A 24797-nucleotide genomic window follows, 5' to 3' on the forward strand; every position below is an offset into this window, starting at 1 on the left:
TTCTTTTAACTTGGTGGCCTGAATCAGCGTGGCGTCGTTTTGGAGCTCTCCGATATTTGCGTACCTATTTAATGTTTTTAACTGTGTAGTGCAAAAAAACCTTTTTGGGTCAGTAGCCCTCGCGAACAGTCATCCATTGGCAATAAAAACTAAGTATTAATTGTTATACAAACTCATTAAGTTAATAAACTTGAATATACAAAAATTTGTTGAATTAGCCGAAACAGAAAAATGGCGACATGGCCATGCGCTTATATTTTTACTCTATTAGTGCTGAAATACATATCGCCCAGTTGTATTTAATTTCGTTATTCTTAAATAACCAAATAATATTTCGAAAGCTATATTATCTATAAACAATTGGTCTAATGGGGATCGATATAAATGGAGCGCACTTAACCACAAATTTCTGCATATATACTTTTTGCGACCATGACAAAAGCATATTCAATCATTTTTATTTAATAAGCATTAAATTTTGAAATAAAATATATGGCACATATGAGCAAACGATTGTGAGCTACACATATTAATTAATAAGACAGCAAAAACATAGACTGCTCAGAGAAACATTTCTCAAGCTCGCATTGTACATCTGGACATCACATGTGATAAGGAGGGTAAGAGTGTTATTTTCCATACTTTATAATTTAATAGCCGTGTATACTATACTAACAAATAAATCGAAAGTAGTTATTGTTTAATATTAGCAGGAAAATTCACTCTTATATGTTTTTCTGTACACATTATTGCATGAAGTTATTTCAAGTCTCCTTTTTCTTCTAGTAATAGCTCTGCGTTATTGGGAAGTGCGATTGTATGAAGTGTGCACACTAAAACTGTATACTATGCTGTAAATAATGAAATCCAAGAGAAAGTATACCCTATACTTTATTTGGTTAACCAGGATTTAAAGTCGAGGACAGGATAATTAATAAGACTGGCAGAAAATGAGACTGATTCGAGAAAAACTTTTCCAGCTGAACACCTTTTATGAATCATTGTGAGTTTAACTGAAAAAATATTTTCATCAATATATAGCAGTAATTTTATGGAAATTTATATTTTTTGTTTTCAGTTTAGCACTATATTCTTTCTATTAATGCATAATAATATTTGATCTTGGAATTTATATGAAGGGAATACTTAATATAGAGCGTTAACCATTTTTACTATTATATAATTGTCTGTGCCATCAAAATAGAAGTTATCTATTTGATATTATAACATCAGACTTCTGCTGGCTAATGGTCATTATAAGTCAAATGATTTTAAACCGTGCCCTAATTGTGGGCTACCAATTTAAAAAACACAGATATAATCGCAGAGGTAATTATCTTAACATTTAGTTCAAGCTGCCAGTACTAATGGTGAAATTTGTAAATTTTTAACGTTGTAACATTTTGCGTGTTAGTGACAAATATTAATGTTAGTAGTTTATTTGCATCTGTTGAAAATATACCAGCATATACATTTGACTTAAAGCATATTCTTCTAAAACTATTAACTTTCATATATTTCTGTATTAAAAAATAACAAAATTGGCAAATGTGAAGTAACAAATTTATATTTTTTGTACACAATCTAAATCTACCTGGTTTTGTCATTGACATGCAACATTTTAAATATAGTGTATCAATCGATTTATGAATTTAGAAATAGCAATTGTGCTCTAGTTTATCATTTATGATCAATTATTTACAAAATACAATTTTATTTATAACATTAAGAAAAGTCTTAACAGAGAGGTATAAATTCATATGTATAATTTAATATTTCACTATGTACAATATTTGAAAATTCAGCGCCTAACAAAAAAATTAATTGGGATAAAGCAATATTTTCATTAATTTGCTTTATTAGTTAGTCTTCACGTAATAAGTCGCCAGCAATTAAATCGTTAATATTTGTTAACGATAGAGCTTGTCCCTGTTTCACCCATTTTTCTTTTTTTTTGTTTACAGCTCGTCGAAACCTGGATACACACTCTAATCCATTCCGTCCCTTTTCTACTAATCTCCTAAAATTGGCTTTTGCAAAAGTATCCTATGGCCATTCGTATTATCTGATCATGAACATATTTATCCATATATAGTAATATAAAACTTGACCATTTACGATAAATTCATTTTAGTTATAGAAAATTGTTTTGCTTCCATTTTACTTTTCCACACACACATTGACTATCCGCCTTAAATATTTCAGCATTTACTATATAATTATATACAATATTGGTAAAAATGCATTCTTCTTTTAAAACTTCTATATCGCGCAAATCCTTTCGATCTTTGTCTATTCGACACAAAAATAGGGTTATAAATGAAATTAAAAAGTCCGGTTTGCATAATTGGTGTAAGATAAGAGTAGAGCCGTTTCCGAATAATAACACAACTACTTTGCCTTGTTCTATTCCATCCGTTGCTGAATCAAGTAACTTGTGTATGGACCTTCATTATAATAATGTTCATACTGAGCAATCAGATTTTTTGTTGGGCAATGATTTAGATAATATGCAGGGAGATAATCATTTTTCCGTTTCTTCTACTAGTTCTGAAAATGAAAAAGATAATCTGTTATTCAATGCATCTGACTTAGACTCCTTATCTTCTCCTTCTTTTAAACAACGCTTAGCCACTTGCTTTGTGGAAAATAATATAACACACACTCAAATAAACAACATCCTTTCTGTTCTAAGGTCACATAAATGTTTTGAAAATCTTCCCAAAGATGCTAGGACAATTTTGAAAACTCCAAGAGAACGCATTCGTGTGCTAACGGTAGAGCCGGGGGAATATGTTCATTTCGACCTGGAAACCAAAATTGTTAATAATCTTGTAACACTTGGTAGTCCTTCATCTGTTAGTGTTATAGACATTGATTTTCATGTCGATGGGTGCAATTTAGATACATCTGGCTTCATCCATTTATGGCCAATCCAGATAAGATTATCAAATTTTAAAAACTCGTAGCCTATTGTCGTTGGGATCCATAAAGGTGCGGAAAAGCCTTACAGCCCAGAATCATTCTTTGACTGCTTCATTTCGGATATAAAAAGATTGATCCTTAGTGAAGGTATTATTTTTAACGGAAAGAGAATACCTATTCGTTTAAGGTGTTTTATTGCCGATGCACCAGCTCGTGCTTTTATGCTTAATCATCGTGGCCATATGTCTCATCATCCGTGCTCGAAATGTACAGTTGTCGGAAGGCATGAAAATGGCCGTAGCGTTTTTAATAGTACTACATTTTCACTAAGAACTGACGTTGCCTATTCTAGATGCGTCGATAGAAAACATCATAAGGAAGGTCAGAGTCCGTTAGCTCATCTTCCTATAGGCATGGTCTCAGACGTCCCTTTCGAATATATGCATCTTGTGTGCTTGGGGGTCATGAAAAGAATTTTGTCTGCTTGGGTACTTGGAACATTTTCACCAGTTTCTAAATTATCTACCTCTTCTTATACTACAGTATGTAGTAGATTGAATACCCTTAGACAATTTTGCCCATCTGATTTTGCCAGACGCCCTCAGTCCTTGGATGTGTTCTCAAAGTTTAAAGCGACCGAGTTTCGCCAATTTCTTTTATATACCGGCCCATTAGTACTATATGGTTTAACCGATGATTCTATCTACAAACATTTCTTGCTGCTGCATAGCGCGATAAGGGTTTTAGTTGCTTCTGCTTCAACTTTGGAACTTCGATTCGCAGAAATCTCTTTGCAAAAGTTTGTTCAAAGGTGTTATGAACTATACGGTCCTAGTTTTTGCTCTTATAATTTGCACGGCCTTCTTCATTTAACTAACGATGTAAGACATTTGGGAAACCTCGACTCATTCTCCGCTTTCCCGTACGAAAGTAATATGATGATGTTTCGGAAATATTGCCGAAAACCACATTTATCTCTTCAACAATTTTGTCGAAGAATGGACGAAATTCAATTTAATTCAAACCAAGAAATTAGCAATGATGATCCTTCAATTCCTAAGTTTGTTCATTATCGTAATACCAATAATCGAGCAGGATATTCAAAAATTTTATTTAATAATTTACTGTTAACCACAGAAATTCGTGATAATTGTTGCCTCTTACGTGACAATTCTATTTGCGTTATTGTTGATATTGTTATAAATGAAAACTTATATCTGCTTCAAGTTAAAAAGTTTATTGAACTGGAACCATTTTATGACATTGGCATTAAATCTTCCGATATTGGCATTTACAAATGTTCATCTTTACATTCTGAAATTGTATCAGTCCCTTTAAGCAATGTTGTAGCAAAATGCTACAGGATGCCTTTTTTCAGTAAAGAAACAGAACATGCAAATAACACTGACATTGATGAAAATTCTACGTATGTTGTCTTTACAATTATTCATTCTGAAAATTAATATCTTGTGCCAAATATTTCCATTTTTACAGTTCCTGCTCTTGATTTTTCTTAAATTAAAAATACTTTGTTTTTATTCGTAGCTAATTTTTTTTCATTTGGTATGGGTCGCACGGGGCGTTCTATTATAAAACCTGCGCGATATCAGGATCCAGTATCACCAGAGGTAAAGCGTAGGAAAAGAAACTCATCAGTTACTGGAAATGTGACATCTGATATTGAATATATTCGAAATTTTATGCATCAACAGAACGAAAATATGAGTTCTTTGAGAGAAACACTTGCTTCACAGCATAACAATCAATTAAATACACAGTCTAATGCCCAAATTAATACACAGCACAATATTCAGACGAATACCCAGCAGAATCCACAATTTCATAAATTGCATAATTTACAAGCTAATACAATACAAAATCCCCAAATAAATGCGTTTCGTTTTGTTGAGCCAATTCATACGCCAAATAACAGTTTCAATAACAATTGCTCTTTTCAAAGTGAGCCTGTTCAGAGTGTGTACCCACAGCTTCTTCAAAATTATAACTCTGCCAACATCTCGAACTCATACCCATCCATTTCGCAACATCTATCAATAATGCATGAGCAAAACGCAAGAAATAGTTTAATTCCTGTAGTTCATCCTAATACTAGCCCCTATCCTGTTGGAATGGAAAGTTCAACTCAAGATTTCAATGATCGGTAATCCTATAAACCGAATTTTTTAAATTATTTGTAATACACCATATGTTGTATACTTAAAGGACATCTTTTGTACAATTTTTAAAACTAATCTAAATATTTGTTATTACAGAATAATGAAACGGTTGGATGAATTATGTGCAGAAACAAAGTAAATACTGCTTAAGCAACAAGTTAACTTTATTTTATTTCATATTATTGTTTACAAATGTAAAATTTTTTTTAGACGGATAAATGTTAAGGTGGACAGGATTGAACGTACGTTGAATAAAAGACAGCGGGCATCCTCAAAACCTAGCTGCATTCCAATCTCATCACTCGAGGATATGGAAATGTTCGAAAATATAACTGAAACAGAATTTTCGGATGTGGTAAATATAATTAAATAAAAAAATGAATTTGAATGTTATGAATAACATTCACATAATATACAGCTTAAATAATGAAAATTTGTACTTGCAGGTGGAATATTTTGAGTATACGGGTGGATTTAATATGAAAGAAACTGTTAAATTATGTTTAAAGGAGGGTTTAAAGGATTCCGCAACTGTCTTATTTACTTGGAATGGAACAGCAACGACTAAAGCGCTTTGTCAAACTAGATTTGTTAAAGCAATTTATGGTAAGGCATCTTAACGTGGGTATACGTCTTTCCTTCAAATAATCTTTTGTTAAGTAGATTAGAAAAAATATGTTTACTTACATTGTAGTATCATGTAATAATTTTGAATTTTTTTGCCATAAATAAAATCACTTCACTTTTGTTTTCATTTCTATTGCAGAAGCTCTCTGCAATAATAGCTACTTCAAGAAGCCAATAAAACCAGAATTTAAGAATCACTTGCGTGAAGCTCTCCGAGGTGCTAAGGAAAGACTGCGTCATAATAATAACACACAACCGAATAGTTACCGTCTAAGAAACAACAAGCTTCCAAATGATCAGTGGGATTTGGATGAAGAAGAAAAAGCAGACGATGACATTTAAATACTCGTAAGTTTACTATTATTGAAAATTGTTGATAAACACATTCATACTAATATGGTCAGGGATATTACTTATTGAATTAATTTTTTTCAGAAGTTTCTCTTGTATATAATAAACATTAGTTTCACAAATCGTATATTTTTATACTATTACTAATTGATTCGTTATACGTCCAAACACTATTTCTTTTTCAGCTCCATCTGAATTATAACAAATTCGTGAAGCAGGCTTCTTAGTGATGGAATTGCCTCATATAATAAGTCGAATAAGTGGACTTTTAGTAGATCATCTTCACAGCAGTTGAACGTCATGGCTTCTTCAACTAAATGCAACTAGTCAAATTTTTATGGGTATACTCAAGATTACAGGAATATCTGTAGCATCACCGCATCTACGCTTGGAAAATTAATGGAAGTTGGGTTGGAAGCTTACTTTCAATTTAATGGTGTATATAACTTGTTGAAATCTATAGACCACACACACACATAAATGTTTCTATAATTAACTGAAGAAATGAAATGCGTTTATATTAGCTAATATGTTATATAAAGTTATTTGTTTAATGTACTTTGTAGGATTTTAAAAGACTCAATGTATATATTACATATGATTATTATTCTAAAATGAGAATATATTTTGTAATACTTAATTAGTATTGTTATACACTTGAATAAAAAGTATATTCACTAAATTATTAAAAGCCATTTAATTCATATTACCTTTGATTATTTATTTATTAGGACTAAGCTATTTAAAAATCTAAAAAGAGAAAACAGCTGAGTTTGTTTTCATTTTGGCATCAATCTGCCACCAAACCCTGAACATAAGTTTTGTTGGGATTTTGGGATCAATTTGCATTCAGGTTATATGTGATCAAAGTTTGTTGCATTTTTGCTATCAATCTGCTAACAGGCTATGCCAGCAAATTTTGTTGCGTGTTTGGCGCCAATCTGCTAGCAGGTTATGTTGCACAAGTTATGATGTCAGATTAGTCGACTATTGTGGACATAGTTGCGTGCGAATTTGCGTACAAAATTTGATTTTTTTGCGCGCACTTTGTCAGCAATCAGCAGGCAAATTGTTATCTGAGCTTATCATAATCATTTTATTTTTAAATAAAAACCAATAGACCGGATGAAAAATCTACGCGCAATAGAGAGAGAAATTAATTATCATTAGATTGCACCAAATGATTATACGCACGCGTATCCTGTTTTAAACTTTTCAAGGATGGAAATGGTTAACCTATATACATCTCTCTCTCTGAAAACCACAAACAAGAGAGTGAAAGAAAGCCGAAAATCATACTTGCATCCTTAAACCACGTGTCAGCGGTGATAACCGATGATATGCGCACGCTCGCACGCACGCACATGTGTCATTAGTTTCTTTTAGAGTAACAGAGGCAGGAACAAAAACTCTACCTCGCTCCCGGCAATACCGACGCCCTCCCCCCCCAAAATATCCAACTTTTTTTTTATACATACTTTTCAATATACCACCCTCTCACAGCCCGGGCTGTAGCGGGGGCTGGAGCCCTCGCGCACGACAGCCGGGCCGCCACGCGCCTACAAAATTTACTATACTCGCCGCCAGGCGGCGCCACTAACATCTAGGGGAAAATGTACGTTCTGAAATTTACCCCCATTACATCTAGGGAAAAAGTTTGTTCAAAAATCCGTACATCCGATGCGGTGACATAGGTATACTACTCCCCACTATCCCTTCTAATGAAGAAACCTTCCCCGCAAATCCGAACCCCCCTCATCTCGATCACCGCAACTGCATAGCTATTCTATTAGCGGACAAAACTTTTATGCAATTTCGAATATGTAACGGTTTTTGCACACTCATCTCAATTGTCTCGAAATGTTTGGTGAAAATGTTTGTATTGTAATGTAACTTGGTAAGTCGAATAATGGCTTAGATATATTATTTTGTGCGAATATTTCACTACGTCGAACCCAGGAACTGCTGAAAAGAGACGGAAAGGTCTGTTCGAAAATGAAGTAGACAGAATTGCCAGTCGACAAAGAGTATCAAAATTTATTCATCTAGATAAAAATAGAATGTACAAAGTATTTTCAAAGTTTTACAATTTACTTGCACGCAAAGTGCCGCACGCGTATTACAAAAGTGTAGGAAATCCTAGGGAATTCTCGGTCGCCAAAATCATAAGGACTCTGACACCGTAAAATCCTCAGAATTCTTGTTTGCTGAATTAAGGGTTCATCGCTGAAGAGCTTTGCGGCGATAAGACCCATCGAAACCTTGAAACGAAAATCCCTAGTAGATCGAGAGGTTGGTATTGAGGAAGGGGAAGTTCTCTTACCACTAGCTAGCCTCTGACCGCAGACTAGATGTCCCTGTGGCCAATCAACCCTACTGGTAGCTGCTGCTACCCCTACCCTCAAAGAGCTATCCTGAGCCTAGGATCCAGAGGTGAGGAGTATTGTCCCAGAGGAGTTCCTGAGAAGCAGTACTGGAAGGGTAAGAGGATTGGATGGCTCGGGGTAGTCCCCAAAATCTTCCCCGTTTGAGAGGAGGAGAGTACCATGTGGAGTAGACCCTACTGGAAAGCGATGGGTGGTGAGTGATACGCATCAAAAGGCCATCGGAAGAATCCAAGATGACCGCGTATGAGCTCAGCAGCGTCCAGTGCTCAGCCAAGTAGTCAGTCGTTGAAGGTGTCGGAGAAGCTGTTGTGGTGATTAAAAAAAGGTGAGATATTGAGGATTTCGACAAAATCTCTGGTGGCTCTGATTAGGACAGATGACGATGATAGATGCCGCGGACGGATGTAATTCCGCGGCACTAATCTGACTAGCGAGAGTGCTCAACATCGCGGCGGCTACCTAGCGGCGAAGCGGGAAGCTCTGCCGCTGGCTCGCCGCGACCGGGCCCAACGAGGCGCAGAAGCGCGCAATAGCGAAAGATGGTGTGTGAGAGTGAGTGAAATAGAGAGAGAGAGAGCGATCACTGACGCTGGCGGATTCCTCGCTCTCCCCCTGATTTCGCAAATATATAATATTAATTATAGTTAAATAATATTACTCCAATACTTGAAAAATACCTACAAAATATTTATTGATTCTGCTTTTCATTACATTGAGATAATAGGAGCTTACAAATCTTATTGTATGCTATATCTTATTATTACAAGAAAAAAAGAATAACATATATTTTAGAATGTCACAATTCAAATCAAAATAGTTTTTTATTTCATACACAAACTGATCATACATACGCCTTATTTTTGACTGGTTATCCTGTTTTAACGGGAATCCGTATACCGACATTACAGAACGAAAACTATTTCGCATGCGGCGTCGTTATTTGTTGACGGATTGTAAAGTTATTACAGGTTTTTGGAAATGCCAGAAGCTTATCTACTAAGTTACGTTAGGAAAATTAACAAAATATGAAAAAAAAAATTTGTTTAAATAAATATATTAACATTATTGAGAAACGACAATTAAATCGCAAAATTCCCCAAAGCACTTTACTAGATAATGTTCATACGTTTCCAAAAAGTCTACATAAATGCAAATCCGTCAAGAAATGACGATGCTGCATGCGAAATAAATAATGGAAAAGTACGTTGGGGAATTTTGCGATTTAATTGTTGTTTCTCAATAATGTTAATATATTTATTTAAACAAAATTTTTTTTTCATTTTTTGTTAATTTTCCTAACGCAACTTAGTAGATAAGCTTCTGGCATTTCCAAAAACCTGTAATAACTTTACAATCCGTTAACAAATGACGACGCTGCATGCGAAATAGTTTTCGCCCTGTAATGTCGGTATACGGATTCCCGTTAAGCATATTTTATAGCTGTCCCAAAATAGAGATTAAGGATAAAAATAAAAGAATATTTCATATTCAAAAATTTCTAAGAATTACAGTATATAAGCAATAAAAATGATGGTAGCTACATAATAGAGTCTACATCTATCAGAAAAATATATAAAAAGAAATTCGTAATGCAATGTCCCGCTTTGAAGAATACAAATAAATGATCACGTTATTAAATCATACAACACTTAATAAATAAAAATAAACCCTACGCACAATTAATATTTTGTGTATAATATAGCCATGAAATTGGGTCCAAATTGAACGAAAACATAGTAAATATCGTGTTTGTTTTCGAATCCTTCCTAGCTCGTCGACCTAATTTTAACACACACTAGTAGCGATAGGAATATTATTTATTACAAATCAGAATAAGGGGATGCATTCAACGCCAAATAGTATAATCGACATCTCTGATTAATATTTTAATTCTTGACAGAACAAAAATATTATATGAAAGAATGGAAGTATGAAGGGAAATCCATTGGGTGTCTCTTACTAACAAATATTTAAAAGCAACACACGCAAGCCCAAATACATAAGCACGCGTACATAATCTGACTGTATTGTATTTCAAAATTTGCTCATTCATAGAACATCTCTATTTTATCTTAGCTTCTGAATAAGAAATTGTGAAAATAGCTATGTATTATTTGCCAAATTCTCTGAAAAACTTGGTGCAGCCACTGAATTTCGCAAGAACTTTCTTTTCAATGAAATAATAATACATACTTTCCATGATCGTCTTCAGTCACCCTCAACGAAGATGTTGGAGAGTGGAACAATTATATGTTAGTCTGGTTTAGTTGGTCCTACTTGGGATAGTATAGAAGCAGCAGATGATCCTGCTAATTTGAGGGAGCTTTTACGCCTATCATTCAGTAATGGATTACTGAACTTCAGCGTCGGTAATATTGTTTCATATTTATCTTCGTACATCTATATTTAGTTTTTCAAGATAATTTTCTGTACTTTTAGGCGTTTTTACTTACTTGTGGTTTTAAGGGAGTAGTCTAGTTATTAGATTGAAGAAATCGATTTCTTTTTTGTTGCATATTTCCATAGTATAATATCATGAGGTTACAGTGTATATATTGTAAACCGAAATTTAAAATATTAACAAAGTTATAGTACATATTCAAGAGCGTCGCATAGTTGTATGCTGTAAGTCGCCTGACAGCTACTAACGGTCGGTCTTTTCTATTATGTCTCATCATTTCTATACTTCCTTGGAGCCTCTTATACAGTTCCATTTAAAAAGGATATTGGGATCTGACATGGGTGAAGAGAGGGGGAAAATATGGCGGAAAGAAGCATGCATTATAATAAAGAAATACATATAGACGTATGTTTAAAAATGTATTTAAACTTAATTGAAATAATATCATGGGTGGGTGATAATCTGAGACAAGAAAATTAGTAATGGTAATCAAATGATGGTCAGCTTTAGGAAAAGAAAGGTGTGTAAAGGTTAAATCCTTCGTGGAATTATTTTAGCAAATGTTTACTGCACAATACAGCCTAGTTTTTTATTTCTCACGTGCTAAAGTAATTCCTACTTCCATAATTTCTTATTTTTTTTAATATTAATCAAATCTAATAATCAGTAATAGGTATCAATCATACCATTTATAGCATGCTTAAAATAGTTCTGATTTCTACCACCAGATGTCATATTCCAATCTGTCAGTTCCCAATAGGCACCGCATGCGAAATACAACGATAATGAAGTGAAAATGTATTTGTGTATATGTATATAAATAGCATAGTTAAAACTTGCTAGCAGCGCTGTCCATGGTTAAATTTTGGCAGTTTTTCACTGTGCATTCTTTGTACGTATAAAGCAACACATTTTCACTTCTCTATCGTGGAATTTCGTGCAGGGTGCCTGTACCCGTGTTTGACGCGTATGAAGAGAGTGAAGGCTTACTGTGCATACCGGGGATAGATACTATTGAAAGTATGAATTTTCTATTGGCCAAACTTTTAATTCGTTTTTTTAAAAATCTCGTTTTCTCGATCGGCCTCAATGATAACAAATATTGTATCATACCGATCAGGTAGAAATTGAACAGGTTGTTCTACACATCTGTAATTTTGTTTAGAAATAGAATCTTTTTCTTTATTTATTGATTTTCATTTCACACAGACCAATTTACACTGAAACACAATCTCCTTATTTTCTAAGCCCGCTATTTACTTATTTTTCAACAAAATTGATTAATACTTGATCCAACCAGAATAATAATCTTATCGAACAATAATCTATTCGAATTTTGTATTTTATATCACCCAAAATGGAGAAATCATTGGGGCCGGTGACCTAAGCTTTTTTAAGCATCTACATTGACGTTGAAGAACTTCAAAAAAACTTTTTACAGAACACAAATACTTTTGTACACTCGAAGATGTTAACAATTACATATACAAATTTGATAATTATTAAATTTGGTTTACGTAGAAAAAAATACCGAAAATATCTTCGATAAATGGTTGATTTACTAGGCTACTACCTTAAATTACTCATTAAACTTTACCGAAGCGTAGTAAAGGTTCTGTCTTTTTCGAAATTATCCATGGGGAAGAAATAATAATTGTTATTATCCCTTATATACTCGTTTTTTTATTCAATACATTACAGCTATACCGCACTTAAGCAGAATAAAACCAGATTATCTGGTCCTTAGGCAAAAGCTCATATTCCTAACAATGTAGAACCGATTCTTGAATTAAATTTCAGCTACTTAATGCACCTCCTTAATCCTTTGAATCTCAAATTTATCTGTTTATCAAAACGAGTTGAAACTCTTTTTTTAGAGGTTTTTGAGGTCGTTGATCATGAATCCATCATTAGATTTTGATGATTGTTTTTCGAAATAACAAATTCAATATAGCAATCATAATATAGTGTAATATTTCGTCAGTTTATAATGAATATTAATATAAACGATTTTATCGGATCGAAATGTAGAAGAAATTCGATATTTCTTATATCTTTATTCGATGTAGTAAATATACAGAGATTTTTCTGATTAATAATTTCGTACTGATTATCTAATTTTTTTTGCGTTCAAAATTCATTCCTGAAAAATAAAATTATAAAAGAAGCCGAACTCAGTTTAGTCCAAAAACACGAGTGTTGACATATAGATGTCATAGTTTTCACCTTCTGCTTTTACATTCTTTATAATTTCTAATTTACTTGTTAACTTTACGTTCAGCACGACGTGTACATTTTTATATTTCGGAATAGTAGTCGAGGAGACGAAAATAATTATATTATCTTGCTATACGCAGATTTTCACACAACTCCATGATTGTTCTTTCATTCTGACGTGAATATTTTGTAGGAAGGACTATCTTTTTGCATCATTTATTTATACAATAAAACTAACTAATAGTAATAGAAAATTATACCACCTATTAAATATGATGAAGGCTCTTCTTGACGTAAAATTGCAAACGGAAAATAATAAGACATAATTTTCGGGTTTCGATAAGTTAAATAAGTGGACCATAAATAAAAGTTTCAGTTGCTGTTATATTTTCAATGGTTTCTTTTATAACAGAAAGGCTGATGTCAGATGTTTATAATTAGTAATTTCCGTACTTAATATGAACCGAATTTCATGAAAATCGAAGCAATTTTTATTTTTTGTCCACCATATTGAATCTATTATTTTAAATTTTGCAATTTTTAGCTCGGATTCGTAATGAGCGACCTTAAAAACGTAAACATGTTGATGCTCACAATTTCATGGTTTGTTATTCGTTCGGATATGAATCCTTTGTGAACAGGCCCCTATTATTTCGAATTTAAATCTTTATATATTAAAATTAACTAATATTATAGGTAAAATTTATATGCTACCTAATATTACCAAGACTCTTATTCAAGTAGTATTACAAGAAAAATTAGTAGAATGTAGTATTTACTGCTCGATGAATTAAAACAATTATTTTAAGATAGGTGGTTGATATATCGACCATCATGCCACAAAGAGTTAATAACGGTTTGTTAATATTAAGTGTAGCGTATTATATTTGCTCCTAACATTGATTGGTTTGTTCAATGATTCATTTACAGATGTATTGCTCCAAAAATATTACCTACCACTGGCAAGGATTTTATACCATCACTAACGTAATCCAGGTAATACCTAGCCATCTCAAAATGTTTATAAATGAAGTAGAAAACGCCAAAGTAGAACAGATACACCGTCAGAATATGGATTATGTAGAGCCTGCAGCAGAGATAACCAGTATAAAATTAATATACATACGATTGATATTATGTGTATACTATAGTTTATCAATTAATACAATATCAATTATATCTTAAATGACTAATAGATTAAAATATTTATAAAATTGTATTCAAGTACAAAATTATAGAAGTAAATTGGATTAATTTTACTCAGATTAGGGTAAAGCGAATATAAATTATATAGGATTTTTGAAATCGACTACTTGTTAATTAATATGCGCAGGGTTCTTCAAGAGGCTTATAACACTTGAAAATGATTGAAAGTGACCTTCTGATTACGCATTAGGTTTTATATTTAAAATCTTGTTTCGAATTTATGATATGAAAAAGGAAGACGTAAAATAATAAGATATTATTGGAATTTTAGTGATTAAATTCAAAATATGATCCTTTTAAAGTACATTAATATGCGGTGCAGTGCAAAAAAAATGTACAATATTCATGAATTTACTTCAATCATTTGTCTGATATGTCGAGTTTTTACAAAAATGAACAATTTGTGATTACACAAATATTACAGTAAGGTAGAAGTACCGTTTATAACTACCTACCATCTTTAGTAATTCTTTATCCCCAAAAAAGCAGTCTTCACCTGTAAAAAACGGACAGCACATATATTCATCCTATTATTAAGGTTCGAATTAAAAAACGTTGTGAGAATCAATTAATGGGCAAGAATTACTCGTTAGAGAAATATTCCAAATACAAATAAGGTACTTGCCGAGCCCCTAATTTTCATACGTAAGTCAATACAAACAATAGTATCATTCAACAGAGACAATAGTTGGGGGAGCGATGTGTCATTGGCTATGATTTTTAGATTCTACAATTCTATCCAATAAAAATTGGTTTAAAAATGTTGATTATTGCAATTTGGATATTTTAAGTTTTGCTCCCTGAAACAGGGCAACCAACACATGGTAGATGGCGCTGCACTACGAACTTTGAACGAACTATTTTTTGTTGTAACCGCCATCGACTATTCTGCCCGACAGATAGTAGCTGCGGCTGGTGGGTCTTGTTGTAGGCAAGTTGTGTTCCCAGAATAAAGATACGACAGTTGATTATGCCCGAAATACTGTGTTTCATTCGTTATTAACATATATAAACCACAGGTTATGGGCCCAGAACACGTAATTCGTGCATAGAAACATAGTCATTGAGGTTGCCTTGATTAAGTATCAGTGTCTTCACCACAAGGAACGAGCGGCCATTTTTTCCTTTGTTAAAAGTGACAAATGCAAAGGTCTTTGCAAGTAAGATACAATGGAAAATAATAATCCTGGTATACAATTAGAAGGGCCAAATAACACTGGAATGTATAGAAATTCCAGATCACAGTACTTCTACGTAGATTGGGATACTTTAATATCGTAGAAGGTAAAGAACCTAAGCCTGAAAGCGGTGATTGTTGTGCCTGGTTAATAAAAGACGCTAAAGCACAAAGCATGTTGGTCACTAGGATGTCAAAAAACACAATGTTACATATCATCACATGTAAAACGACGCATGACATGTTGAAAAAGTTAAAAAGTGTGTACGAGCAACATTCAGAAACAAACATACATATTTTGCAACAAAGATTTTTTCAGTTCAAATATGGGCCTGATATGGAAATGTCAATATTTCTGTCGAAAATTAAGGAGATGCACAATCAGCTAGCTCAATTGGGTAAAGAAATGAATGAAAGTTTTGTTGTTGCTAAGATATTGATGACCTTGCCAGACACCTAGCGACACTTTATATCAGCCTGGGAATCTGTACCAAAGGATAAACAAACTTATGACGACTTGGTAACTAGATTATTAATAGAGGAAGAAAGGCTGAAAGAAATAGAAGAAACTTCTGATCAAAACACTGCATTATTGGCCAAGAAAAAGGAAAACAATAATATTAATAAAACAGTTAAATGCTATAGGTATAACAAAGTTGGTCATGTCCAAAATAATTGTACACTTGAAAAAGGAAAGTGTCACTTTTGCAAAAAATATGGCTATTTCAAGAAGGATTGTCGTCTCTTGAAGAAAAAGGAAGAGTTAAATAAAGACAGTAATGCATTTTTAGGTGCCAGTTTAAATGAAGAAAATTATGGTAGGTGGATCGTTGATAGTAGGGCAAGTGACCACATGTGTAATAATCGCCATATGTTTAGTTCGTATGAGGAGCTAACTGATAATAAATACATACAAATTGGAGATGGTTCAAACATCAAAGCTATTGGCATTGGTATGGTTGAATTGGAAGCATTTAATGGTGATAGTTGGATCTCAACAACTTTAAACAAAGTATTATATATGCCTGGACTATCAATTAATCTGTTTTCTGTGAGTGCAGCAATAGATAAAGAATTTACAATGTTTTCAGATCAGACAAGTTGTAAGTTTATGAAAAATAATAAAACGAAAGCAATTGGTGAAAGGTATGGGAAATTATATGTAATGAAATTTCGTCAAAAGAAAGCTTTTGCAAACGTTGGAAAACAATTGATTAGTCTACAGCTGTGGCATGGGAAAATGGCGCACTTACATCTGGATCAAGTTAGGTCAATATTAAAAGCAAATAAAATTAAGTATGTGGATGATGCTAAAATTTGCGAGGCCTGCATTATGGGTAAACAACACAGTACTCCTTTTAGGAGAAGTGGTTCCAGAGCGGCTAAACCATGTGCAATTATTCATGTAGATCTTTGTGGGCCAATGGAAACTAAATCGTTGGCAGGTTCTAAATACTTTCTGTTAATAAAGGACGATTTTTCAAACTATAGAACTGTTTATTTTTCAAAGAAAAATCGGAGATATTTTCTTGTATTAAAAGATTTATTCTGTATGCTCAGACAGAAACAGGAAATAAAATTGATACAATACGAACCGACAACGGGAAGGAGTTTATTAATAAACAATTGAAGCAAATGTTGGAAGAAACAGGGATAAAGCATCAAACATCAGTTGAATACTGTCCGGAACAAAATGGAAGAGCTGAGCGCGATATGTGCACTATAGTCGAAGCAGCACGAACTATGTTACAAGCGAAGAAAATGGACAAAATGCTCTGGGCTGAAGCAGTTAATACTGCAATATTTACATTGAATTACACAGCTAAAAGCTCTATGTTAAATAAAACCCCATCTCAAGCTTGGTTTAATAAGGATTTTGATTTAACGAACCTACACATTTTTGGTTCTGAAGTGTATATACACATACGCAAACAAAAACGGCTAAAGTGGGACGCAAAATCGAAATCAGGTATCTTTGTAGGATACACAGACCAAAGTAAGGGGTATAGAGTATATTTCAGGGCCACAAATAAAGTAGAAATACATTGACATGTTGTGTTTGTTGAAACGGAGGTAAACAAGTTGAAAACAGAGGCAGGTACACCTTGCTTGTTTCAAACAAACATCGAGGAAAAAATTGCTGACATTGAGGAAACGGAAGAGGAAGCTAACCCAGAACACAACGACTCAGAAGTCGTTCAGGAAACTGAACAAAGTGAAGCTGCCCAGTCGTCACATGAAAATCATCCAAATTCGGCAGGTTCAACAGATGATGAAGATTTCTACAGTGACTCTATTGCACAGGAAACAACGTCAACTGGAATTGACAAGAGGAATGCGAGACCGTCCAAAAGGTTGCGTGACTTTTATTTGTTTTATTGCTGTGAAGATGAACCTAAAAGTTTTGAAGAAGCGATGCAACGAGATGATTCGAAAAATTGGATTGAAGCAGTTCAAAGTGAACTGAACACCTTAAAAGAGAATAATACGTGGACAGAGACTGATGCTCCAAAAGATAAAAATATAATTACTAGTAAATGGGTCTTTAAAATAAAAACTTCAGGGAACGATAAATTGTACAAGGTCAAGCTTGTTGCAAGGGGCTTCCAGCAAAAAGACTTTGCAGATATTGCTGATATCTATGCACCGGTTGCAAAACTAACGACATTTAGAGTATTTGTGGCCATTGCAACAAGACTCTCCTTAACAGTACATCAAATGGATGTTAAGAGGACGTTTCTATATGGAGTAATAAAAGAGGAAGTCTATATGAAATTACCAGAGGGAATAAAAAGTAATACGAATAAAGTTTGTAAACTAAATAAATCGTTATATGGTTTTAGGAAATCACCAAAATATTGATACGAGAAATTTAATGAGGTAATATCCAAATTAAAATTTGTAAAGTCAAAAAATGACTACTGCTTATATAGTAGGGTTGAAAAGAAAGAAAGATATTACATCTTAATTTATGTGGATGATCTAATTATGTTTGGGACTAATGATATTGAGTTAAACAATTTTAAGAAAGCTTTAATGTCAAAATTCAAGATGAAGGATCTGGGCTTGATTACTAATTATTTAGGAATAAGAGTTAAGCAAGATGTAAACAAAGGTATTACTACACTAGATCAATCGAAATATTTAGACAGCATACTGTTAAGATTCGATTTGACGGATTGTAAAAAGATGAGTAAACCTATTGATAAAAATTTTGACTTTAAGGAGTTAGCAGCACAAAACAAAGATGTAAAATACGAAAAACTGTGTAGACAATTGATAGGATCGTTGCTATATGCAGTTTCAGGTACACGTCCAGATTTATGCATACCAGTTAACTTGTTAGCTAGGTTTCAAGAATGTGCAAGCGAAATGTTATTTAAAGCACTTAAACGTGTTTTGCGTTAAGTTCAAGGAACAAAGGATTTGAAACTAATTTATTATAAAAATTATAATGGTAATATTATAGAAGGTTATGTGGATGCCGATTGGGGAGGAGATTGTAGAGACAGGAAATCAACGTCGGGTTTTTGCTTTAAATTATTTGAATCGACTGTTTCTTTAGCTTCGCGTAAACAATCAAATATAGCATTGTCATCCACAGAATCCGAATATATAGCATTAAGCTCAGCAATGTCGGAAGCTTTATGGTTAAAGGGTTTATTTAAGGATTTTAAGTTAAATGTTAACGAAGAACCTATTCAAATTTTCGAGGATAATCAGTCTGCGATCAAGATAGCTAAAGCTCCAGAGAATAATAAGCGTCTGAAGCATGTTGATATAAAATACCATTTTATCAAAGAAAACTTGTCCGCTAATATAATTAAATTGAATTATATTAAAAGCGAAGATCAGATCGCAGATGCTCTAACAAAACCAGTGTCCAAAGAGATACTATTTAATTTTAGGAAAGGTTTAAGATTATGTTGATTATAAGCATTAAGAAAAGAAAATAAATTTCGTTAAAGTAAATTTTAAGTTTATAGAAATGTCTAAATTGAGGGAGCGCGTTGATTATTCCAATTTGGACATTTTAAGTTTGGCTCCCTGAAACAGGGCTACTAACACATGGTAGATGGCGCTGCATTACGAACTTTGAACGAACTACTTTTTGTTGTAACCGTCATCGTCTATTCTGCCCGACAGATAGTAGCTGCGGCTGTTGGATCTTGTTGTAGGCAAGTTGTGTTCCCAGAATAAAGATACGACATTTGGTTATGCCCGAAATACTGTGTTTCATTCGTTATTAATATATATAAACCACAAAAAAGAATGACTCAATAGTTCCGCAACTGTTTTCTCTGTGTTGAATGCTACCAATATAAACTTCCTTTCTCGCAATTTCATAATGAGGCTATTTGATGCTGTTGCATAAAATTGGCCCGGAAAGTATCTTTTTTAGGTTATGAATATTTTTCTAACGTGTAATACTTCCGCATTAATTGGATTTCGCTACGTTTTTGAATTAGAATATTAATAATAGGATCATTTAATTTGCCGTCCGTTTTTTACAGGCGAGAACTGTTTTTTGGGGGGTTTCATAGCTTTTTTTAATGATTGCAATAAGTAAACAAAAAGCAGGTAACTGTGCAAACTTAATCGTGCATTCCAGAGAACAACGCTTATTTATTATGGTAAGAATGATATGACCACCTAATATGCACTTTTAATGAATTATTATGTCATTATTTTCTGTACAATTTTTTATATGTATATATAAAACCCCTAAGCCTTTTATTCACAATATTTCAATCATCATAATATAATATGACCACCCAATATATATGTTACCGATTATTTGCTCACCTTCTCGATGGTTACCGATTGTTTCTTTATATTCACCATGGTTACCGACTGTATGTTTACTTTCACCATGGTTACCGTTTGTTTGTTTACTTTCTCCATGGCTACTGATTGTTTGTTTACTTTCTCCATGGTTACCTGTTAAATGTTTATTTGCTCCTTGGTTACCTATATGTGTGTATGTGTGCACACACGTTAATCGATAATTGATCGATAACTCATAAGTAGTCAACTACAGGATGAGACATACTCGGAAAAAGGATATGGGAAAAATATATATGTTTTGTCAATATTCGAGGATACGGCTCCTATATCTCTGGAATGCGTGGACCGATTTTCATGTTTAAAAACTGATTTGATAGATTTTTGAATGCATAACACATTAAAACTTAAATAAACCCTAACAGCACACTTAACTAAAAGTTGACTGAAAGTCGCCTGTTATTAGTCAACCTGAAGTCAACTTGTAATTGTCGACTGTAAGTCGACTCTTCTAGTAAAATTCTATGTCAACTATTAAAAGTTGACTTGAGGTTGGCATTTACCAGTTGACTTCAAATCAACTTGTAAATACCGCCTGCAAGTCAATTTTCGCTGTACAGTATACTATATATATATATATATATATAAATACGGCTAAAATAATGTTGAGAACCTTTCATTTCGCCGATATAATGAAATTGTTAAAAATGCAATTATCATTTTGAAATAAAATTGTAGAAAAGGAGATTTCGTAATGCTTGAAATATAAGACATACGGCGAAACGCGGGACAATGGTACAGTCGTATTTTTCAACAGAATTTGATGAGACTAGTCATAACTAAAGCCATTCTTCATGTAGATTGTCCTAAAGAGCTCGCATTTTCGATAAAGCTTATAGTTTTCCAGTTATGAGCGATTGAGAATGGACGTGCGCAACAGCTGTTCTACACGAGGGAAGAAATATGTATTTGTGCGCCGTGCAACTTCAATCGTTCATAGCTGAAAAACTATAAGCTTTATCGAAAATGCGAGCTCTTTAGGACAATCTACATAAAGCATGGCTTTAACTATTACTAGTCTCATCAAATTCTGTTGAAAAATACGACTGTACAATTGTCCCGCGTTTCGCCGTATGTCCTATATTTCAAGCATTACGAAATCTCCTTTTCTACAATTTTATTTCAAAATGATAATTGCAATTTTAGCAATTTCATTATATCGGCAAGGTGAAATGTTCTCAACATTATTTTAGCAGTATTTATATATGTATAGCTAAAAATAGGGGAATAGCGTAAATATGAGAGGAAAGCTTCGCAGTAAGTTCCGATGCTAGAGTGGGGGAATACGTTAGCGTGAGCCGCGAGAGGGGAGGAAGCCTAGCTTCCTTCCTAAAAATTTTTGCTTTTCGTCCACCTTAGAAACGCGGGGCAATGGTACGGCTCTATTTCTCAACCGATTTCAATGTTTGTGGGCTTGTTGGAATCGTTATGTCTGGCACCTCGTCATAAAGAAGCCCGATTTTTCAATTTGTTTTGCGTTTAAATATTATTAATTCAAATTTTTAAACAATTTTATTTATTTTACGTTTTTTGGAAAATACGGCTTTATTTATGACACGGTGCGAGTCCTAACGATTCCAACAAGCCAAAAAACATTGAAATCGGTCGAAAAATAGCGCTGGACAATTCTCTCTCGTTTTTCGTTCCGTAATGTTGGCTACAGAGGGCTTGAGGGATCCCGTTAAAAATATGTCGGAATTTTTTTAACGGGTTACGATTAACTTTTTTGTTTCGCAAATAACAAAATTTTTGCATAACCGTAAATTTGCTCAAATCGCTTCAAAAAATTACTTATATATTCTTCAGCTAATTTTTAAAACATTTTATCCTTGTCAATTTCTTCTTAAAATAAAACGCATCTATCGTCTGTTTGCCTTAAAGACTATTCACGTTGTCCAACTATCACCATCAGAGGTCGAGGAATTTAGAAAGTCTCTTTTATTTTTAGATTTTAGTAAATTTATATATTTCTTTCATGAACTTTTTGCACTTTCCACCTTTCACGGAATATGCGAACAGATTCAAATTTCCATGAATGCAAACACGAATGAAAATTACGAATGGTTCCTTTGAAAATCGTGTTTAAGAAGAAAAAATTATTCCGTTGTAAATAAAAAATACTCCAAAGCTGAACATTCTGTACTTGTGTAGTGCAAAAATAAAACAATGACAGTATGCGCTGATAACGAACTGAGTTACCAAGGTTTAAAACGATAGCAAAAAAACAAGTTTTTACGAATTTCATAAATTTTTTATTCAAAAACAGTACGTTTCAAGAAAAAATTGATAAAAATAAAATGTTTTCAAAATTAGCTGAAGAATATATAAGAACTTTTTTGAAGCGATTGGATCAATTTTTCGGTGTTTGCAAAAATTTTGTCATTTGCGAAACAAAAAAATTAATCGGAAACCGTTGAAAAATTTCAAACATATTTTTAAAAGATTTTAAGAACTTTTTCCTCTTAGCACTCTGCTGACGAGTTCCTCGTTTTCGAGGAAGAAATTCATAAATATATTGGTTAATTTTTGCGGTTTGGGCGCCATTTTTAATTTACGGAAGCGAAAAGTTAATTGTCGAATAATGCATTGTTTAACTTCAGAGATTTATTCCACCGGTTAAAAAGGTTCCAAGTCGATTGTTAAAGTGAAAGTCTTTGAAAATTCAACTTAAAAAAAACGCGTGGAAAAATCATGTTTTTTTGTGTTTAGTCAACGTTTATTCATAATCAACAATATTTTTTAGCAACTTCGAATGCACCATCGAAAAGGACAGGTTTCAAACTTTAAAAACCTGTACCTCTCAATTTCTTTTAACGCTTGTAGCATTAGTTGTGAGCGGTGAAAAACCGGTGCAGGATGAGTGGCATTCTCGGCCGGAACGGGTTAACTAAATCGAAATGCTTTATTTCTAAATAACCGTCTTCTTCGATTTGGATACCTGAAGGATTTTCAGCATTTAATAATCGCAGTTTGACATACAGTAAATCTCTTTCTATCATGTTTTGATCAAGAGTGTTTTTGCTCCACTGCTGAGGTGGACTAATGGATAATCTTATGATATTACTCATTGCTATAGTACAACATTGCACGCCAGAATAGCCCGTTGTAAATTTCAACAATTCCTTGATGCCATGATGCTTGTAAAATACGAGAAAGGTCATTAATTTGTACAAAGTCCTGATTATTCTGGACCACGCCTTGAACAATAGTTTGCGATGTAGAACAAGCGTTTTCAGAAACTAAAATCAGATCGTCGGCGATAGTTTTGCGTTGTTGTCTATAAGGTCATCTTTCTACAAGGGATTATCAGCCACCAACCATGTCAAAGCCTCGTACACATTACCGCGTGATACTGAAAACTTACGAATAATATTTAAATTCTCCAAATGCTCTGTAACAATTACAATTCCATAGTTATCTACAGATCTAGGCAACATATGTGGCAGTTTTTCGGTAATCTCGAAAAGATCTTGAGCAAAAAGAACTGCTTGACCACGAAATCCTATTTTCCAAAAATGGCGTCAAATTTTACAATTTTTAAAACGGTATTATTCGAGAAAGAAGGCGCTTTCAGTTTGCGATAATCGTAGTATAACGTGAGATATAGGCCCAGGTTCCATGCTGTTCCAATATGCCTTAGAAGGAAGTACGAAAGTGTTCATTTTACTTGCGTGATTGTTACATCGGTAACGTAGCATCAATTCTTTATTCTCGCGTACTTCTCGTAGAAGATAATTAGGAGATATGGTTCTAATTTTATATTTGATTACTTGATGGGGATAACATCTCTTCGTGCAAATATTACACACTTTATCGCAAAATGTATTTATCGCGTTATTAAAGTACTCAACGCTACCACGTTGCTAATTCCTCTGGTTAGTCTTTCACTGCCGTTCATTCTATATTGTTACAATGCGTTCCTCTGCTGTTTGTGTTAATTGACTTGCTTGCCTGAGCATTCTGTTCCTTTCGAGCCTGGTCAAGTGTTCTTCTTGTAATTCATTTTTCCTTCTCTCATGTGTATATATTCTATCGATATCTTGCCTATTTGTGTGTTGTTTTAACGATTCGTTTTTCCTTCTCTTTTGTGTATGTATTCTATCGGTATCTTGCCTATTTGTGCGTTGTTCTAACGACTCGATTTATCTATGTTTAGCTACTGCTAAACTTATTTTTATAAGCGATGCCGTTTGTGGACATCGCTTTTATTAGCAATCTTCTCCTGTCGCTTCAATTTAGCCTTCTCTAAACGTCGATTTCTTCGTGTAGTAGTTTCTTTTTTGTTCGTGTTATTCCCACAAGTATAGGACCAAAACGATCCATCCACCCAAAGGTCCATTGTAGATGGATAAGCGCTTCAGTACAACAGGGTTCGCCCTGGTACTGTTAAGGTAAAGAGAAGAAGATGAGTAAATCGATGTAATTGATTAGTATTAGTAACGTAACTAAGCAAATTAACTTAAGTACAATTATAAGTCTTATGT

The 24797-nt window shown here is 33.5% G+C and overlaps 3 protein-coding genes across 5 annotated transcripts in view; 2 read left to right on the top strand and 1 right to left on the bottom strand.

The window, feature by feature from the left end:
• Positions 1–23: 23 nt before the first annotated feature.
• Positions 24–4388, top strand: LOC136777440 (uncharacterized). The gene is made up of 4 exons (XM_066733728.1): positions 24–620; positions 787–1003; positions 1079–1329; positions 1965–4388. The coding sequence occupies exon 4, from the start codon at positions 3147–3149 to the stop codon at positions 4386–4388; it is 1242 nt and encodes a 413-aa protein (XP_066589825.1). The 5' UTR covers positions 24–620; positions 787–1003; positions 1079–1329; positions 1965–3146.
• Positions 4389–4455: 67 nt separating this feature from the next.
• LOC136777441 (uncharacterized) lies at positions 4456–6691 on the top strand. The gene is made up of 6 exons (XM_066733730.1): positions 4456–5086; positions 5199–5237; positions 5313–5457; positions 5549–5708; positions 5869–6077; positions 6266–6691. Exons 1-5 carry the CDS (start codon positions 4491–4493, stop codon positions 6069–6071), a joined length of 1143 nt encoding a protein of 380 aa, XP_066589827.1. The 5' UTR covers positions 4456–4490; the 3' UTR covers positions 6072–6077; positions 6266–6691.
• Positions 6692–9133: 2442 nt separating this feature from the next.
• LOC136777402 (putative fatty acyl-CoA reductase CG5065) overlaps positions 9134–24797 on the bottom strand; it is a 243313-nt gene continuing 227649 nt past the window's right edge. For all 3 annotated transcript variants that reach the window (XM_066733655.1, XM_066733654.1, XM_066733656.1), the window contains exon 9: positions 9134–14172. In XM_066733655.1, the coding sequence (XP_066589752.1) occupies positions 14010–14172 (163 nt within the window). In that variant the 3' untranslated portion in view covers positions 9134–14009. The remainder of the gene's footprint in view (positions 14173–24797) is intronic.

Source organism: Prorops nasuta, unplaced genomic scaffold (genome assembly GCF_024137725.1).
Source record: "Prorops nasuta isolate Cenicafe-Biocafe unplaced genomic scaffold, Cenicafe_Pnas_1.2 PNAS00011, whole genome shotgun sequence".
Lineage (NCBI taxonomy): Eukaryota > Metazoa > Arthropoda > Insecta > Hymenoptera > Bethylidae > Prorops > Prorops nasuta.

Excerpts from the sequence above, each read along its gene's own strand:
- LOC136777440 (XM_066733728.1), top strand. The coding sequence starts at position 3,147 with ATGCTTAATCATCGTGGCCATATGTCTCATCATCCGTGCTCGAAATGT.
- LOC136777441 (XM_066733730.1), top strand. The coding sequence starts at position 4,491 with ATGGGTCGCACGGGGCGTTCTATTATAAAACCTGCGCGATATCAGGAT. Across the intron at positions 5,458-5,548 it reads AAACAGAATTTTCGGATGTG|GTGGAATATTTTGAGTATAC; the intron begins GTAAATATAATT and ends TTGTACTTGCAG. Across the intron at positions 5,709-5,868 it reads ATTTGTTAAAGCAATTTATG|AAGCTCTCTGCAATAATAGC; the intron begins GTAAGGCATCTT and ends TTTCTATTGCAG.